We start from the raw sequence: 17,881 nt of genomic DNA on the forward strand, positions 1-17,881 counted from the left end.
AAATTATATTATTGCCAATGAAATTATAGAACAAGCTAGATATGATTTCTGTGACTGATAAATCCAGGTTTCTTGGCCATTTACCAGACCATAAATTATCATCATTTTCTCAGCCTTCAGTTTGGAATATGTTTGGTGCTGTTTTGACCACCTGGCCCTTCAAAACTGAAAACTCTGCTAATCCGTGGACTGAAGATGGCAGGTTTTTCCTGAAGCTGCTGTTTGTGGATAACATTACATTGATTAAGCCTCAGAATATTACCAGACTACCTCAGAGATATCCATGGCTATTCAAAAAATGAATGACGCATATATTGTCAGATTAAGACATGATGTTGGATGGGCAGCTCACTGATTTGGTATATCTATCTATCTATCTATCTATCTATCTATCTATCTATCTATCTATCTATCTATCTATCTATCTATATATCTTGTTAGGCACTGAAGATGGACAATGACCTTATCCTAGAATTGAAAAAGATCACGGAACTGTGGGTGTAGAGTTTTAAAAGACCTCAAAGGTTATCTAATTCAACCTCCTGATTTTACAAATGAGGTAATTGATGTTCCAGAGAGGTTGATTACTTGTTCAAAGTAGTAAGCTGCAGAGCTAGGATTTGAACCAGGTTTTCTGATGCCAAAACCCAGTTCTTCTTCCATTGAATTATGCTGCATCTTAATATCAGAAGAATTAGAATTATGGGCAAAGAAACCACATGATATGTGTGAGTAGGCTAAATAATATTATGAATTACTTACATATGAGGAATGGCATAAAAGACCTTATTGTGAAATGAATAAATAAGCATTCATTAAGCACTTACTATGTCCTAAGTGCTGGGGATGCAAATAGAAAAGCAAGGCTGCTTTCAAGGAGCTTTGAGGAAGGCTGCTAGGTAGAAAGAGTGAAGGATAAAAGATAAACAGCTGGAGTGTTGTTCTGGTATCCACAAAATACTTAAAGACCCAAAGGAAGGCCTCCAGGAAACTGGTTATATCCTCTCTGGAGGATTTATGGATGGAATTGGACAAGAATCACTCTAAGATCAGAGAAAATAGATAAGTTGCTATCTGTACTGGTCTGGTGGAGGAAGTTTTCCACATCAGTGAGATCACACAGATCAAGTAAAGCACAAGTATTTACCAGTGAAATGCAGCAGGCATGTACCAAGAACCAAGAGGAGTCAGGTAAGTTCCCTCCCTCTTTATTCTTTGAAGACTCTGAGAGAGGAACTATTTCTAGATGGAATGGGTGCTAAACCCAATGGAGCAAGTGTGGAGCTGGGCCTTTAGGGGCCATCCAGGGAGTGTGTACCACTTCCTTAGAAACTTTCAGGGACTGTAGGGACATGTGTGACTCTACACTGAATGTCTTAATCCTGAAGTGACAAAGCAATTCCCTTACTAGGCACCGAGCAGGAATACTGAATCAGTGGATCTTTAAGGGTCCTCTATTTCTTCTCTTCCTATCTCTCATCATATGAAGACGGTTAAAACTTTTCCCTGGAGGGGTAAGGCAGGGGGCAGATGTCCTTCCCCTATTCCAGCCATTTGCTGACTGTGAGTACATGGAAACTAAAACACATGTCCTGCCTAGGTGAGCCCGAGGCTAGATCCCTGAGCTCTGTTTTATGTTTCTTCCCTGAAGAAAAGTGAATGAAGATGCCGAGATGGACATATCTAAGCTTGGGTATCAAGAAGAAATCAGATCTTAGATCCTTTATCAGTGTGGGCATTGCCCTGTCTGCATCCATTACAAATGCTGGAGAAGATGGCTGCTGTCCAGAGGATGAATGGAACCCTTGATCTGACTTGCCAGAAAATCTGGCCTTTGAAAGAATTGTTTGGACTGTATAAAGCAGAGGAGAAAATATAAAATTCTGAGCACCATGGTTTAAATAGGCCACTGATAAGCTGGAGTGTAGTCAGAGGAGGGCGACCAGAATAGTAAAGGGATTTGAGTCCATAAACGTGTTAACCGTATTAAGGATCTGTTGAAGGAATTAGGTATGTTTACCCTGGAAAAGAGAAGACTAGATGTGTGGCAGCTATATTCAAGTATTTGAACTATCTTATGAAGAAGGGATTAGGTTTGTTTTGTTTGGCCCCACAGAGAAGAACCAGGAGAAATGGGTCGAAGTCACAAAGACATCAATTTAGGATTGATATCAGGAAAAACTTGGTCACAATTAGAACTGTTCAGAAATAAAATGAACTGCTTGGAAAGATGGGGTAAGGGATGGTTCTTCCATGGAGGTCTTTGAGTAGTGGCTGGAGGACCACTTGTCATGTATATTATAGCGGGGACTATTTTGGTGTATGAATTGGACTAGATGACCACTGACATCCTTTCAACTCTCAAATTCTGTTGACTCCATGATTTTGTAAAATGCCTCTTTAGCAATCCCCAGAATTGTTCAACCTCTTAGGAGATTATCACAGTAGCTATATTACTGCTTCTTATGCTTGTTTTAAGTCTTCTAATAGCATTCTTGAGAGAGTCTCATGTGTTGAGCATTTTGTGTGTGTGTGTGTGTGTGTGTGTGTGTGTGTGTGTGTGTGTGTAGGAAGTAAATAGCTGTCCTATACAGCTATGGTGCATATTGAGTACCTTTCTGGTCCCCTTTTGATGAGACCCTAGACATGAGCCAAAATATAAGCTTTAAGTAATTTTGCTTGGGGCTCTGGGGTAGGTCTATAAATGAGTGTCTCACAAATTGAGATAAAAGATCCAGGCTACTGTCAGTTGTCTTGACTTATGGCTTGCCAATGGACTTTGATGACTTTAGAGGAGTAAGGCTGATGACTGCACAGCTGTGCTGCACTTCAATCCAATTCGCAAGCAAATCAAGACATCATCCTCATGATTTCAGTGGTCTATTTCAAGAAAAAAGGACAAACAACAACACAAATGAGTGTGTAAAAGTGGGTAAGAAAAAGAGCCTTTTTTTTTTTTATAGCTGATCAGGCTCTACTAGGTGGCTATTGATCCAGAACTGAGGGGGATATCTTGGTGGATAGGGAGAGAATGAAGAATCCTAGGGCCAGCATCAGCTGTTATTGTTACACATATAAGACAGACCATACAAACCATGAAGCGAAGACTCCATGGGGAGTGATGCTGCATGGACACGAGAGCAATAGTAGGGCATGTGGGAACTGATGCAAGCCAGAGATGCTAAGGCACATCTGGATTGGTGGGAGGGGTAACTAAGCTGAAGGCTACTGTATCCACACAACCCTGGAAGGAAGCCAGGTGGGGATGCTGAAGTAGCAATGGAATGATAGAGCACCAAAGGAGGAAGAATGATTAGCATGTCAGGGAGCCACATTGCTGAGGACCAGAGGAGGCGTAGACACTAAAGAACAATGAATCATAGAGCCATGATGTGGAGGATCAAATCTGAACCTTTCCTTTATTATTATGATGAGTCATGTGCGCTATATAGGGTGGGGGACAGGTTGTCTCTCTAATGTCCATAAGCCAAATAGAAGGTCTGTTTTGGTCCCTTGGGGAAGAGAAGAGAAGGTTGGTTGTTTAGTTTTGAATATTTATAGGCTTTGATAGGAGTGATATTACTCTTCGGTTGTAAAAATAAAATCTTTTCTATGTTTAATGATGTTGTTAAGCAGAATGCCTGCAGGAGCCTAAAGGGCCCTTTTTGAGATTTTTAAAATGAGCCAGATACTATATTCCCAGGTTTTCTCTGTGTGGGATCATGAACTGAGAGATTTTGTGAAAAGCATGCCCCAAATTAAACCTGGGCCCTTGTATTAGAAGGGATTTTCAGACACTAGGCTTAACCAAACTTAATAGTTACAGCGTACTACTACTATTACTACTATTACTACTACTACTACTACCACTACTACTACTACCACTACTATTACTACTGCTGCTGCTGCTGCTGCTTCTACCACCACCACCACTACTATCTAGGTTGCAAAATTTTATGAATCTTATTAACCTTATATTGTTGCTGAAAATTTGATGCTGTATGTGGAGTTTTCTTAGCACAGGTTAGCACATGACCTGAATTGTCTTTAGATTTATTGTCAGTCATAACATTGACTTGATTTGGAAGAGCAGTCCGTGGATTGGCTCACATCTTGTATGTATTTTATTCTAGTGTACTAAAATCCACATAGTCATAGAAGATTCTAGACTTCAGTAAGGATGAAGCTCCAGGAAGAGGTTCACATAGGACTAAAGGCTTGCTTCCTCTAGTATGAATACATAAACTAGATTGAATACAACTCAACTTGTTACATAGGGCTGTTGTATTCTGCTATTATTGGGGAATAGATTAAAATACCATCAACATGGCCAGATAGATTGTTGTGGAGAATTGTGACTGTTTCTGAACAGGCAAACTGGTTGGATAATTGTGAGGTTTGTCCCAGCCTACTGATGAGGTCAAATGGTTTGTAAAATGTAATTTTACATTTGTAAATTGTAATACATTTGTAAATTGTAATACACTTGTAAAAATTGTAATAAATAAAATGTTTGTAAAACAGTTGATTTGTAAAATGTAATAAATAATCCCTGTATAATCTAACTCATAGGGTAATTGTGAAGATCAAATGTGATAATGTCTGTAAAATACTTTGTAACCCTTAAAATGCTATATAAACTCTAGCTGTAATGATGGTAAGAATTGTTATTATTATAATAATTCTCTTATATATTTGTTATGCTGCAAAATTATGTTTTTTAGAGCAGAGATTCTTAACTTGGGGTCCATGAACTTGTTCTTTAAAAACAATTTTATAACTATATTTCAATATAACTAATTTTCTTTATAATTCTGTGTATTTTATTTATGCATTTAAAAACATTATTTTGAGAAACGATCCATAGACTTTCCCAGATTGACAAAGGAGTCCATAACCCACAAAAAGGTAAAGAACCTAAAGCCATGTTGGGATTCTTAATGTACAGTATTGAGTATATCCTGCATGTCATGTAGCTCATCCAGAAAAGCTCTGGTTGAAATCTTGGAAAAAGAGAGTAGTAAGATATGATCGTGACTTTAGTCTGTTTTCTGTCCTTTCTTCATAATCATATTGATGATGGTAAATAACGGAATCATTGAAATTCTGTGTCATCTGTAATATATTATTTAAAATCCAGTGAAGGCATTGAAAGTAATGTCAGTTGGTAATGCCAATAAGAGTGAAGATTTGCTGCACTTTTTTTATGGCTCTGTTTTGGCTTCTGAAAATTGGAGCTCATATCTCTCCATCATAGTGGATTTTTAATGCTTGGTAAATCTTGAATAGTTAACTAGCTAGTGGCTTAGTTCAGTTAATTGGAACATGCCACAAAATGAGGCTGAAGTCTGTTCCAAATTCCTATGTGCTATTGCTGTAGCCCTATACTTTCAGCCAGCTGTCTCAGAAATAGATATTGTTGTTCATAAAGAGATGGGTAAGAGAAAATGAAGAAAGAGTACCAAATATTGGCAACAATTCAAAGTGCTTTGGTTTTCTGATCCTGGATCAGTAGTGTCAATTTCCAATAAATATTAGCACAGTATATAAGTGCTATCGTATGTCTCGGTGATAACTGATGGTATGGAGAAGAAATTCCTGAAGTCTTGTGCTACTTGCATAATTTGATCCTTATTCCATCAATCCCAGTGACAGTGGATAAAGATGCTGTAGTATTGATAAATAGATGGTTGGAGACCATCTCAGAGTGTTAGCCTTCACAATGATTATCATCACTTGAAAGGTATCTTCATTCTCAATGAGCTTCATTTTGTATTTTGATACCCATATAATATTGCAAGACTTAGAGGAAGGCCCCAATAGAGGATTTTTCTGATGACATAGACATGAATCAATCACATACATTGAAATGATGAGCTATAGGATGACTTTTAAAAATTCTTTTATTTGGTATTTTATTTTTTCCCCAGTTACATGTAAAAAACAATTTTTAATATGTTTTAAAAACTTTGAGTTCCAAATTCTCTCCTTTCCTCCCTCCCCACCCTGCCTCATTGAGAAGGCAAGCAATTCAATATAGGTTATATATGTGTAGTCATGCAAAACACTTCCATAATAGTAATGTCTTTATTTTCTACATATTCTATATTTCCACATATAACTATACTCCTATGTATAGTTATATATAGAAATTATATTTATATATGTAACTATATTTCCCTCCATCCTATCTCACCCCCATTTATTCAATTCTCTCCTTTCACCCAGTCTCTCCTCAAAAGTGTTTGCTTCTGATTACCCCCTTCCCCAATCTGCCCTCCCTTCTATCACCACCTCCTTCTCTTATACCCTTTCCCCCTACTTTCCTGTAGGGTAAGATAGATTTCTATACCCAATTGAGTGTGTATGTTATTTCCTCTTTAAGCCAATTCTGATTAGAGTAAGGTTTACTCATTCCCGATCACCTCTTCCCCTCCACTGTAAAAGTTTTTTCTCGACTCTTTTATGTGAGATAATTTACCCCATCTACCTCCCTCTTTCTCACCCCTTAATTTCATTTTTTTAGATATCACTCCTTCATATTTAACTCACGCCCGTGCCCTTTATATATAGTCTTTCTAGCTACCCTAATAATGAGAAAAGTCTTATGAGTTACAAATATCATCTTTCCGAGTAAGAATGTAAACAGTTTAACTTTAATAAGTCCCTTGTGATTTCTCTTTCCTGTTTACCTTTTCATGCTTCTCTTGCATCTTGTATTTGAAAGTCAACTTTTCTACTTAGTTCTTTTCTTGAGAATGCATGAAATTACTCTACCTCATTGAATACCAATTTTTCCCTCTCATGGATTATAGTAAGTTTTGCTGGGTAGGTGATTATTGGTTGTAATCCTAGCTCCTTTGACTTCTAGATTCCAAGCTCTCTGATTCTTTAAGGTAGAAGCTGCTAAATCTTGTGCTATCCTGATTGTGACTCCACAATACTTGAATTGTTTCTTTTTGGCTGCTTGCAATATTTGTCTCCTTGACCTGGGAACTCTGGAATTTGGCTATAATATTCCTGGGAGCTTCTCTTTCAGGAGGTGATCAGTGGATTCTTTCTATTTTACCCTCTGGTTCTAGAATATCAAGGCAGTTTTCCTGGATAATTTCTTGAAAGATGATGTGTAGGTTCTTTTTTTTCATCATGACTTTCAGGTAGTACAATAATTTTTAAATTATCTCTCCTGGATCTATTTTCTAAGTCAGTTGTTTTTCCAATGAGATATTTCACATTGTCTTCTATTTTTTTTCATTCTTTTGGTTTTGTTTTATAATTTCTTGATTTCTCATAGAGTCATTAGCTTCCATTTGCTCCATTCTAATTTTGAAGGCATTATTTTCTTCAGTGAGCTTTTGGCCCTCCTTTTCCATTTAGCCAATTCTGCTTTTTAAGGCATTTTCCTCCTCATTGGCCTTTTGGACCTCTTTTGCCATTTGGTCTAGTCTATTTTTTAAGGTGTTATTTTCTTCAGCTTTTTTTTTTTTGGTTTTCTTTACCAAGTTATTGACTCATTTTTCATGATTTTCTTATATCATTCTCATTTCTCTTCCCAATTTTTCCTCTACTTCTCTTACTTGATTTTCAAAATCCTTTCTGAGCTCTTCCATGGCCTGAGACCCATTCATATTTTTCTTGGAGGCTTTGGATATAGGAGCTTTGACTTTGTTGTCTTCTTCTGAGTGTATGTTTTGATCTTCCTTGTCATAAAGGTAAGTTTCTATAGTCTGAGTTTTTTTTTCCTGCTGTTTGCTCATTTTCCTAGCCCATTACTTGACTTTTTAACTCTTTGTTAAGGTAGGGCTCTGCTTCCAGTGTGGAGTGTATACTGTCCCAACCTTCAGGGGTTTTGTGTAGCTGTTTTCAGAAATACTTCTAGGGACCTGTACGTTTTCAGATCTTCCAAGGTGATATGATCTAAGGGGGGGTGTTTACTCCTCTCCTGGCCTGTGCTCTGTTCTGTGAGGGACCATAAGTTCTCTTTTCTGCCCTGTAACTATGAGGAGGGTCCCCCTTCCCACTGCTGCTACAAGCTCTGCTATGCTAGTGCTCCTCCTTGCCCCAGGACTGCCACCCAGGACTGTGACCCAGATGCAAATATGGGCAAAGCAACAGAGTCCTGCCTCAGTCCCAGCAAAGAGACTCCTGTAATCTCCTTCTGACCAGTTTGATCCCTTTACCATCTGTGGGCTGAGACCTCCAGAAGCTCCTGTTGCATATTCTGTCCCTCCCAAGGCTTGCTCCTGGTTATCTGGGGCTGGAGCTGAGCTGGCATGGCCTGTGCTGGACTGCTCTCCTCCCTCCCTCAGGCCTGACAGACCTTTCCTGCTTAATTTCTAAATTGTTTTCAGTGTCTATGGGCTGAAAAGTCTAGAAACTACCTCCACTGCCAGTGATTCAGTCCCTTGAGGCCTACTCTGAGTTTGCTGGGGCCGGGTCTGTGCTGGTGCAGTCTGTGCTCGTCTCTCAGCCTGGTGTAACAGACCTTTCCTGTAGACCTTACAGGTTGTCTTGGGCTGGAAATTTGTTTCATTCTGTCTTTTTGTGGGTTCTGCTGCTCTAGAATTTGTTTAGAGTCATTTTAAAAGGTATTTGAAGAGGTTTAGGGAAAAGCCCAGGCAAGTTCCTGCCTTTACTCTACCATCTTGGCTCCACCCCAAGGACGACATTGTTCAGCTCTTATTAGTATCCAGCATGTCTTTCTCCTAATAGGACTATAGATTTAGAACTGGAAGGAGCTTTAGAAGTCATTTAGTTTAATCTCTTAATTTTACAGATGAGGAAACTGAGGCCTGGAGAGGTAAAGTGAATTGTACAAAGTCACAGTGACAGAGGCAGGATTTGAAATTTGGCCTCCTTACTCCAGCTTCATCTCTATGACCTCACACCTTACTTGGCAATTACAGGTTATAGTGGGCATTCTCATTGAGTAAGAATAGACTCATTGTTAAATTTTCAGTTCCGGTAGTGAAAAGATTTATTTTCCTACGTATTTCAATATTATCAAATGTGTGGAATGTATTTTGAAAGCTTTCATGATTTACTTTTGTTGGTACTGCTGACTGAGATTGCTCAGGTATCTGTAGACTATTTTTTCCTCCTGGCTAGAATTTAATATAATGAGGAAAAAGGTTTTGCATGAAGATGATTTTAGCTATAATGGGAATTGTGTAGTCATCAGTCACAACTGACTTAAGGCAAATTTGACACCCTTGAGGCAAGGTACTTGTATTGAAAGCAAGTATTTGATAGACCAGTAGATCTTTACCTTATTCTAACACTTATTGAGATCGAGCAGTGTTCAGAAGTTGAGCACATTCTTCAGAGAATCATAGATTTATGGCTAGAAGGGGCATAAGAGGATATTTAGTCCACTCCTGTTAAAATACTTGCCCAGGGTCACAAAGCTGTCTGTCAAAAGGTGTCTGAAGTGGGATTTGAATCCAGCCATTCCTGTCTCCAATTCAATAATCTATCTACTATGCCATGAGATTTTTATTTTGTGCATGTGTGTGTATATATATATATAAACATTTTTATGTGGGAATGCACTCATTTCAGTGTATAGGATTTTAACAAATACTTCCCCCTTTTCCCCCTCCCCCTCACTGAAACCTCCTAATTACCAAGGGAATTTCGCAGGAAGACTTGGAATATGCTTTTCTAATTGGAACACGGTCCCAGTTTCCTTGAAAGATGCAGGAGAGAACCTAGCAACCACCAGCGGCTTACAGTTTCTCTCTCTCTCTCCCCGAATCTGTCTTCTCTCTCTCTCTCTTCTCTCTCCCCTCTTTCTCTTTCTCTTTTTCTCCCCTTCTGTCTCTCTCCTCTCGCTCTTGGCCTCTTCCCCTCCCCCCTCCCCCGCCCGGAACCTTTGTTTGGTGGCGCCGCGCTCCGCCCGGACCCCATTCACCGACGGAACCACTCGCGGAGGTGCGGGGTAGAGAGGGAGGCCGGCTTGGCTTCCACTGGTGGCTAGAGGCTGGGGCCGGGAGTTTTGCGTGGGGGGTGGGAGTCAGTCAGGAGGTAGAGCGAAGGCACCATGGACGACCAGGGCTGCCCTCGGTGTAAGACCACCAAGTACCGGAACCCTTCCCTGAAGCTGATGGTGAATGTGTGCGGGCACACGCTGTGAGTGTGGCGGGGCTGGGCGGGGGCCGAGGAGGGCGCTCATTTAGCCACTCAGTCAGCACGCATTTAGGAGGCGCTTACGGCATTGCGGGCCCCGGGCTGGGCGCCGCCGGGGCTACACATACTACCCCTTCCCCGTTACCCCTCCTCAAAAAAAAAAAAAAAGGTCGGACCCTGCCCTCAAGGAGCTTACATTCTGTTGACCGAATGAGACTGGGAGGGAGACCGAAGCCCAGAGAGGGTGCGGGAGCGTCCGGGAGGGACACGGGGATCGGAGAAGAGGAAGCCGCGGTGACCTGAGACGACCCAGGCCATGGACGTGCACCGGGCCCCGCTTCGTGGGGGCTGCTTGTTCCTGAGGGAAGGATACTGTGTCTCGGGCTGGGGGTGGGAGGGAGGGAGGAGGAGGAGGAGAAGAAGAAGGGTCCTTTACGAGACTGTAAAAACAATTAAATTAAATTTTTTTTTTCTGAAGGGAATGAGTTAACAACTAGGAAAGCGCTTTGCGAAGTTGAAGGCGATACACAAACTTACACACAGACACACAAAAACACTCGAACGGAGTAGACAGACTTACACAGGAAGCAGAAGGCAGTAGAGAAACTTAGACACACACACAGTTGACAAATTTACACACGCCCCGGAAGTTGAAGGCAGTAGAGAAAGTTATACACAGACTTACACACAACTTACGCACAGTAGAAAAGTTACACACACACATATACACACATCGGAAGTTGAAGGCAGTAAACTTACAGCTTACAGTAGACAAGTTACACACATCGGACGTTGAAGGCGGTGGACAAACAATTTACACACACAGTAGACAAACTCAGGCGCACAACTTACATTGTAGTCAAACTTCCCCCTCAAGTCCGTTACTAGGCTTTTGTTTTAAATGCATCATCTGACTCTGCTGGCCCTCCATGATGATTAAGAGCAAGGTGGGAAGGATGGTTTAGTTTTTGGAGGCAGAGGACGTGGGTATTGCAACCGGTGTTGTATCAATTGTCAAGGGCATTTATTAACTAGCATTAATTTTGATTTGCAAGCATTAATTAAACCGTGTGCCAGAGGCTCTGTGCTGAGAGTGGGGAGGATAGGCGAAAGGCAAAAACAGGCCCTACCCTCAAGGAGCTCACAGCCCAAGGTGGTTTGGTGAAGCTAATTTACCTCCTTGCATGTGGGAAATTCAGGGTGGTACTAGATGACCTTTAAGGTCTCTTCTTGCTCTAAATTCATGTTCCTGTAAGAAAAGGTCGAAATCTTGAAAGTTTTGTGTGGATAGTAATTTTTTCTTGGGGGTTAGAGGGAAGGTGGGGGAAGTAGGGAATGACTTTAATGATAAAGGCAGGAATTTGTCCTGGTCTTTGCTATACACTTTTACCATTGGTGTTGACTTTTGGGTAGATATGGTTAAATTCACTGAAGTCTTATGCACATAAAGCATTTATTTGGATGAAAAGGGCCATATAATTGTTGGTATTTTTTCTATCAGTTTCTTCAAGGTTCAGCAAGCATTCGGTAAGCACCAACTGTGTGTCAGGCACTGTTCTTGGGTCTGGAGATAGAAATACAGAAACAAGAAATACAGAAGTTTAGAAGTTCCCTCAAGGATCTTAAATTTTGCCACCTTATTTAGGGATTAATCAGAAAATGTTGTTGGAAAGAGCGCTAGGTTTGTTGTGATTAGGTTGTTGAATTGAAACTTTTTATTTTTGGTTATTTTCTTAATTGATGTTAGTTTTCCTTATTTGTTATGGGTGTTTATTCTGCTTGCAATGTTGAGTTATTACAGAAAGTTTCAATGACTAAGGAAAAGAGAAAATGATAGAAAAACCTGGGAAGATCTGTATGAACGGATTCAAAAAGAAGCAAACAATTTATACAATAGTAACATTATCATAAAGACAAGTATACAAGACTTTTGAACTCTTATCAATGCAATTGCCAATTAGAGGACAAAATATGATTTCTTTCTCCTGACAGAGAAAGGTGATGGACTCAGAGTGCAGATTGAGATATGCTTTTTTTTTTTTTAACATGAACTTGCTTGGCTATGCATATTTGTTACAAGGGTTTTGTCTTTCTTTTTCAATAAGGCCTATTTCCAAATTATTTTTCAGAATGGCTGAAAAACATTCAAAACTCCAGCTATGTGTTAATGTACCTATTTTCCCCAAGTCCTCCAGCCTTTGTCATTTTCCTTTACTATTAACTTTGGCAATCTGATGGTGTGAGGTGAAACTTCAGTGATGTTTTAATTTGTATTTTTCTAATTATTAGTTATTTGAAGCTTTTTTCCCATATAATCAGTGATTGCTTGGATTTGTTCCTTTGAAAACTGCCTATTAATATCATTTAACCATTTCACTTATTCTTATAAATTTGACTTGTTCTCTATATTCCTTAGAAATGAGACCTTTATCAGAGAAACTTGCTGTAAATTTTTTCCTGTTTACATGTTTCTCTTCTAATTTTAGCTACATTGATTTTGTTTGTGCAAAAAACTTTTTAATTGTATGTAATCAAGTTGTTCCCTTTATCATACGTGATCCTTTCTATCTCTTATCATATTCCCCTATCCACAGATCGGACAGATAGTTTCTTGTTCCCTTACTTTGTTTATGATACTCCCCTGTATATCAAAGTCAAGTACACAGTTGAAACTTATTTTGGTATATGATATGATATGAGATGTTGGTCTATACTTATGTTTTTGCCAGACTGCTTGCGGCTTTCCCCAACAGTCTTTATTGAGGAGGGAATTCTTACTTCAGTAGCTAAGATCTTTGGGTTTATCAAATGCTAGGTTACTGTGCTTGTTTGTTTCTGTATATAAGATTTTAGAATTTTAATGAAACATAATGACATGTTTATTTAGAGATTTATGAAATTAAACCAATTTGGGTTGTGTGTTTTAATTGTAATAATAATTTTATCACCTAATATTGAAAATGTGTTGTTTTATAGTCTTAATGCTTTTTATTTCTTTTTAAAGAAGTGAGAATTTCTTTTCTTGTGACGTAACATTTATTTTGGTTAAATTGTTAACCTGTTAGATGCATGCTATCATTTGTATTTTGTTAGATGAACTATGAAATATGAATTAACTAAATTAAATTAGAGGATGAGATTTATTAGACTTATCCACGCACAGGTTGGTCCTTTTATCTCCATGTGCAGAATTTACCTATTTAATATTGTCATGATTTTTTTTTTGTATCTGGCATTTAATGTAGTCTTGCACGTAGAAGGTATATAATAAATTTTTGTGGATCAAGTCAGCTTAAATTGAGATGATTGTTTTCCACATTTGCTATTTTTGTTAATCTTTCTGTTGTGAGTTACCCTTGGTTAGAGAACAGACTTCAGGAGGAGAAACAAAAGGTGACACAAGAGTGCTATTCTACAGAGGGTAGATAGAGGCTTATAGGGTTACTTGGGAGATAAAATGAAGATATTTTCCGGATAACCATAGAGTTCTAAGTTTAAGGATCTTATGATCCTCCTAGCTAATATCAAAGGCCCTCTGGACACATGGCTGGTCATCGCATTTATCAGGATTCTAAAAGTTTTAAACTATGTTAGTGCTTTCTCCCTCCCTAGAATTATTATTAGGACAAAATATGGAAAGAAGGGAGGATAATGAGTTGACTGCAACAGAGATAGTAATACCTTTAATTATGCTAACAGTTATAAGCATATACCCATGAGTACACGTTCACTGAAGGTATTTAAGAGTGCTGAAAATCCTCTGTAGGGTCACAGTCTTTTATCCATTTACCTTTTACTCTTTCTCATTTCTTCTAAACCTATTCTATGCCCTGCCTGTAACCTCCAGGAATTTCAGTCTTCTCTGATTTCCCACTCCATTGTTCATTCTAGCCCTTCTCCTTTTTCCAGCTAAAATCATTGGAAAAGATGTATGTGTTCTTTGGCTTCACTTCCTTACCTCATACTTCCCAGTGCCTACTATATTACTCCCATTTGCTTCTCAACACCACTACTCAACTGAAATTGCTCTCTCTAAGGTTATCAATGGTTTTTTAGTTGTTAAATCTGATGGCCTGTTCTCAGTCTTCATGCTTTTTAACCCCTGTAGCTTTGGACATTAGTCCTGGATATTCTCTTCTCCCTCTGCTTTTGTGACACTGCTCTCTTTTGGTATTCCTCCTACTTGACTGACCATGTCCCCCCCCCCCCCTTTTTGGTTTAAAATTTTTAAAAAAAATTCTTAACACCAAAAGAGGAACACTTCCATTTGTGAAATGGAGTTTAAAAAGAGTGTTGTATGTGAAGTCAAGAATCTGTATGACATACTGCTTGCCTTTGAAAAAAATTGTATAATAAATAAATTCAATGTTATTTTCAAATCTATCTTATCTTTGCTTATCTTTGTTTCCTTTTGTTATCTTCTGTATGTTAAAAAAATGTTTCCATGACTATTTTTTTTTGGTATTACTATTGCTATCCCCCTTCTTCACTTCAAATCCTCTCTGCCTCTTCATTAAAAAAAAAATTAAAACAGCTGGGCTAGGAGTCAGGAAGATCTGAGTTTAAATTCAGCCTTAGACATTTACTAGCTCTGTGATGCTGGGCAAATCATGTAACTGGTTTGCTTTGGTTTCCTCATCTGTAAAATGGGGATAATAATAGCCCCTTCTTGCCAGAGTTAGGAAGATCAAATGAGATAATATTTGTAAAGTGCCTGGGACATAGTAGGTGCTATATAAATGTTAGCTGGTAGATACTAGTATTGTAACAAATGATCACAGTCAGAGCAAATCCATACAATAGCTATGTCTGAGAAAGTGTGTCTACTGCACCTTGAATTCATCAGGTCTGTCAAGGAGTGACTGATATCAAAAGCCCTCTGGACACATGGCTAGTCATTGCATTTATCAGCATTCTAAAAGTTTTAAAGTTATGCTGGGTTTTTTTTTCCCTTTGCAATGTTGTTGTCCTTGTATAAATTGTTCTGGTTCTACTTCACTGTGCAGCAGTTTGTACTACCTAGAATTTTCTGAAATTGTCTCTCTTGTTATCTCTTATAGCATAATAATATTCCATTACATTCATATGTTAAAATTTGTTGGACCATAGGATTGCATCCTTTTTAATACTCACTGATTACTTTAAAAACACAGGAATGGTAAAGAACTTACACTTTCTTTCTAGGCTTTAAATGTCTTTAGTTTAATACTTTAATTTTTATTTATTGGAAAATAATAAATGTCTTTGCAAGAATAAAACTTGTAATATTGACAGCTCACTATTCTGCTTTCTTTTACTTTGACTAAAATTTTGATTAACTGAAATGCTTGGAGAAAAATGGTGTTCTGGCTGATTGAATCTTGTAGCAACTTGAGTTAATCAGCTTAATCAATATAGTGTAGTGAAAACTTTCATGATTCAGTGTGTTAATTCTGAACATCAATAATTATTGTAGTACTGTAGATATAGAAGGTATAGGAGCTTGAATTCAGTATGTACTGATTCTAATTAATACTCTATGTTAAAAAAATTACTTCTGTAAAGTTCTTGTCTAATAACTTGTTTCTTCTAAAAGTTGAAGGTAGAAGATTCCAATCATTTGAGGAGTCTAGTTCTTTTGATATTTTAATCAAGGTACTATATATATGTATGTATACATATATACATATATATTTCATTTATATAGTGTCATAAAAGCCTTAGTACAGTTTTAAGCTTTAATAGCTTAAAATACTTGATATACATATCTTAAGACACCATGTATAATTTTACAAAATAAAATATTTAAGGCATATGTCTTTAATTGTAGATTTTCTATTGAATTAGAATTTTTTTTTGTTAACATACTCAAAAACGCAGGTATTAGCCATGGTATATATGCCAGTTTTCGTTGATGTATGATTGTATTTCGTTGATGTGTGAATTTAATCTGTATTTCCTTTTTTCTGCTTTTGAGAGCTTTCATTGTTAAGACCACACTTCAGATGATGAAATAGGGATAGTACATGGACCAGATTGAGGGTATACTTAGGAAATCTGGAATTGAAAACATTCAGGGATCATTTTATAAAATATCTTAAAGTCATAGAAGATAAAATAGTTTTGATCATAGAAGGTTTTGCACAAATATCTAATGCCATTAAATTAAAAGAGAAACAGGTAACTGGAGAAAAAAAAACCTTTGCAGCAAGTTTCTCTGATAAAGGTCTAATATCCATGATATATGAGGAATCATTTCAAATTTATAAGACTCAGTCATTCCCCATAGATAAATGGTCAAGGGACATGAACAGACAGTTTTCAAAGGAAGAAATCAGAGCTATCAGTAACCATACAAAAAATATATATGATTAGAGAAGTGCAAATTAAGTTAACTCTGAGGTTGCTCATACTTATACTTCATGCCTATGAGATTCCAAAAAAGCTGCCGGAAGAAAATGATAGATGTTGCAGGGGATGGGAGAAAAACAGGTACATTAATGAGCTATTGGTGGAGTTGTGAACTGATCTAGCTATTCTGGAAGGCAGTTTTTAACTCTGTCCAAAACATTATTAAACTGTGCACACCACTACTAGGTCTATACCTCAAAGAGAACAATGAAAGAAGAAAAGGACCCATAAGTACAAAATATTTATAGCAGCTAATCTTGCAGTGTCAAAGAACTGGAAACTTAGTGGGTACTCACTTATTGGGGAATGGATAAAAAAATTATAGTACATGAATAAATGGAATATTATTGTGCTAAAAATAATGAAATGGACAGCTTTGGAGGAAACTGGGAAGACATATGAATTGATATAGAGTGAAGTGAGCAGAACTAGGAGAGCAATTTATATTAATTATGACAACTTTATAGCAAAAAATGACTTTGAATGATTTTATAACTGATTAGTACAATGATAAACCACAATTCCAGAGAACTAATGATGAAGCAGGTCACCTACCTTCTGCCAGAGAGTTGATGGATTTAAAATGCAGAATGCAACACATTTTTGGACATGGCCAAGGTGGAACTTTGTGTACTATTCATTTTGGTTATGAATGTTAAAAACAATCTCCAGTCTCACATTCTAATGTGGAAGAACACATATAGAAAGTTTCAGCTTCAAATCAGATGCAAAGGTCCTATAATCTTTAGAGTACAAGAAACAAAGCAGATGACAATACCTTATCTTTAATGTCACTTCCACTGACAAAATCACCATCAGTTTCTGATGTTGAACCATTTGACAGTGCCAAGAACTTTGCTGGCAAAAACTTTCCTTTCTATGTCTTCAGCAACCTTGACTACAAAACTCAGACTCTCAGAACCAGTGCTTCTCTGGGTCTTCAGTAGCCATGGCTACAAAACTCACAGAACCAGTGGTCAGGCTTTTCTTTTTCCTTGTTTTATATTGTTCACTTGAGGAATGGGCAGTGGGAAGGAGAGATAATAAATGTTTGTAAATAACTAAGTAAATAATCTCAGGAGAGCAAACCAAAAGAATAGAAAAAATTATGGATAATATTATGATTATATTACCCAAAAGAGAAAGTGAGAGAAGGAGCAGCAGTAACTATCTACCCACATACATATCTTTATAAAATCAGGAGACTGGATCCTAACACAGACTTGAGGAGCTTTGGCATATCAAGGAAAAGCCAGTAATTTCCCCTCCACTACTTATATTGCTAGGGTGATAAACCTGTAGAGCATTGGTACCACTTACATTGCTGGAGGGAAAGCCTGAGGGGCCCTTATTATAGCTCTGA

At 37.9% G+C, this 17,881-nt stretch overlaps 1 protein-coding gene across 1 annotated transcript in view; it reads left to right on the forward strand.

The window, feature by feature from the left end:
• Positions 1-9,902: 9,902 nt before the first annotated feature.
• The window catches only part of MNAT1 (MNAT1 component of CDK activating kinase), a 248,167-nt gene continuing 240,188 nt past the window's right edge, over positions 9,903-17,881 (forward strand). The window contains 1 exon segment of the mRNA XM_020986494.2: positions 9,903-10,131. Coding sequence (XP_020842153.1) covers positions 10,043-10,131 — 89 coding nt within the window. The 5' untranslated portion in view covers positions 9,903-10,042.

This window comes from Phascolarctos cinereus, unplaced genomic scaffold (genome assembly GCF_003287225.1).
Source record: "Phascolarctos cinereus isolate Bilbo 61053 unplaced genomic scaffold, phaCin_HiC Scaffold_3;HRSCAF=262, whole genome shotgun sequence".
Taxonomy (NCBI): Eukaryota; Metazoa; Chordata; class Mammalia; order Diprotodontia; family Phascolarctidae; genus Phascolarctos; species Phascolarctos cinereus.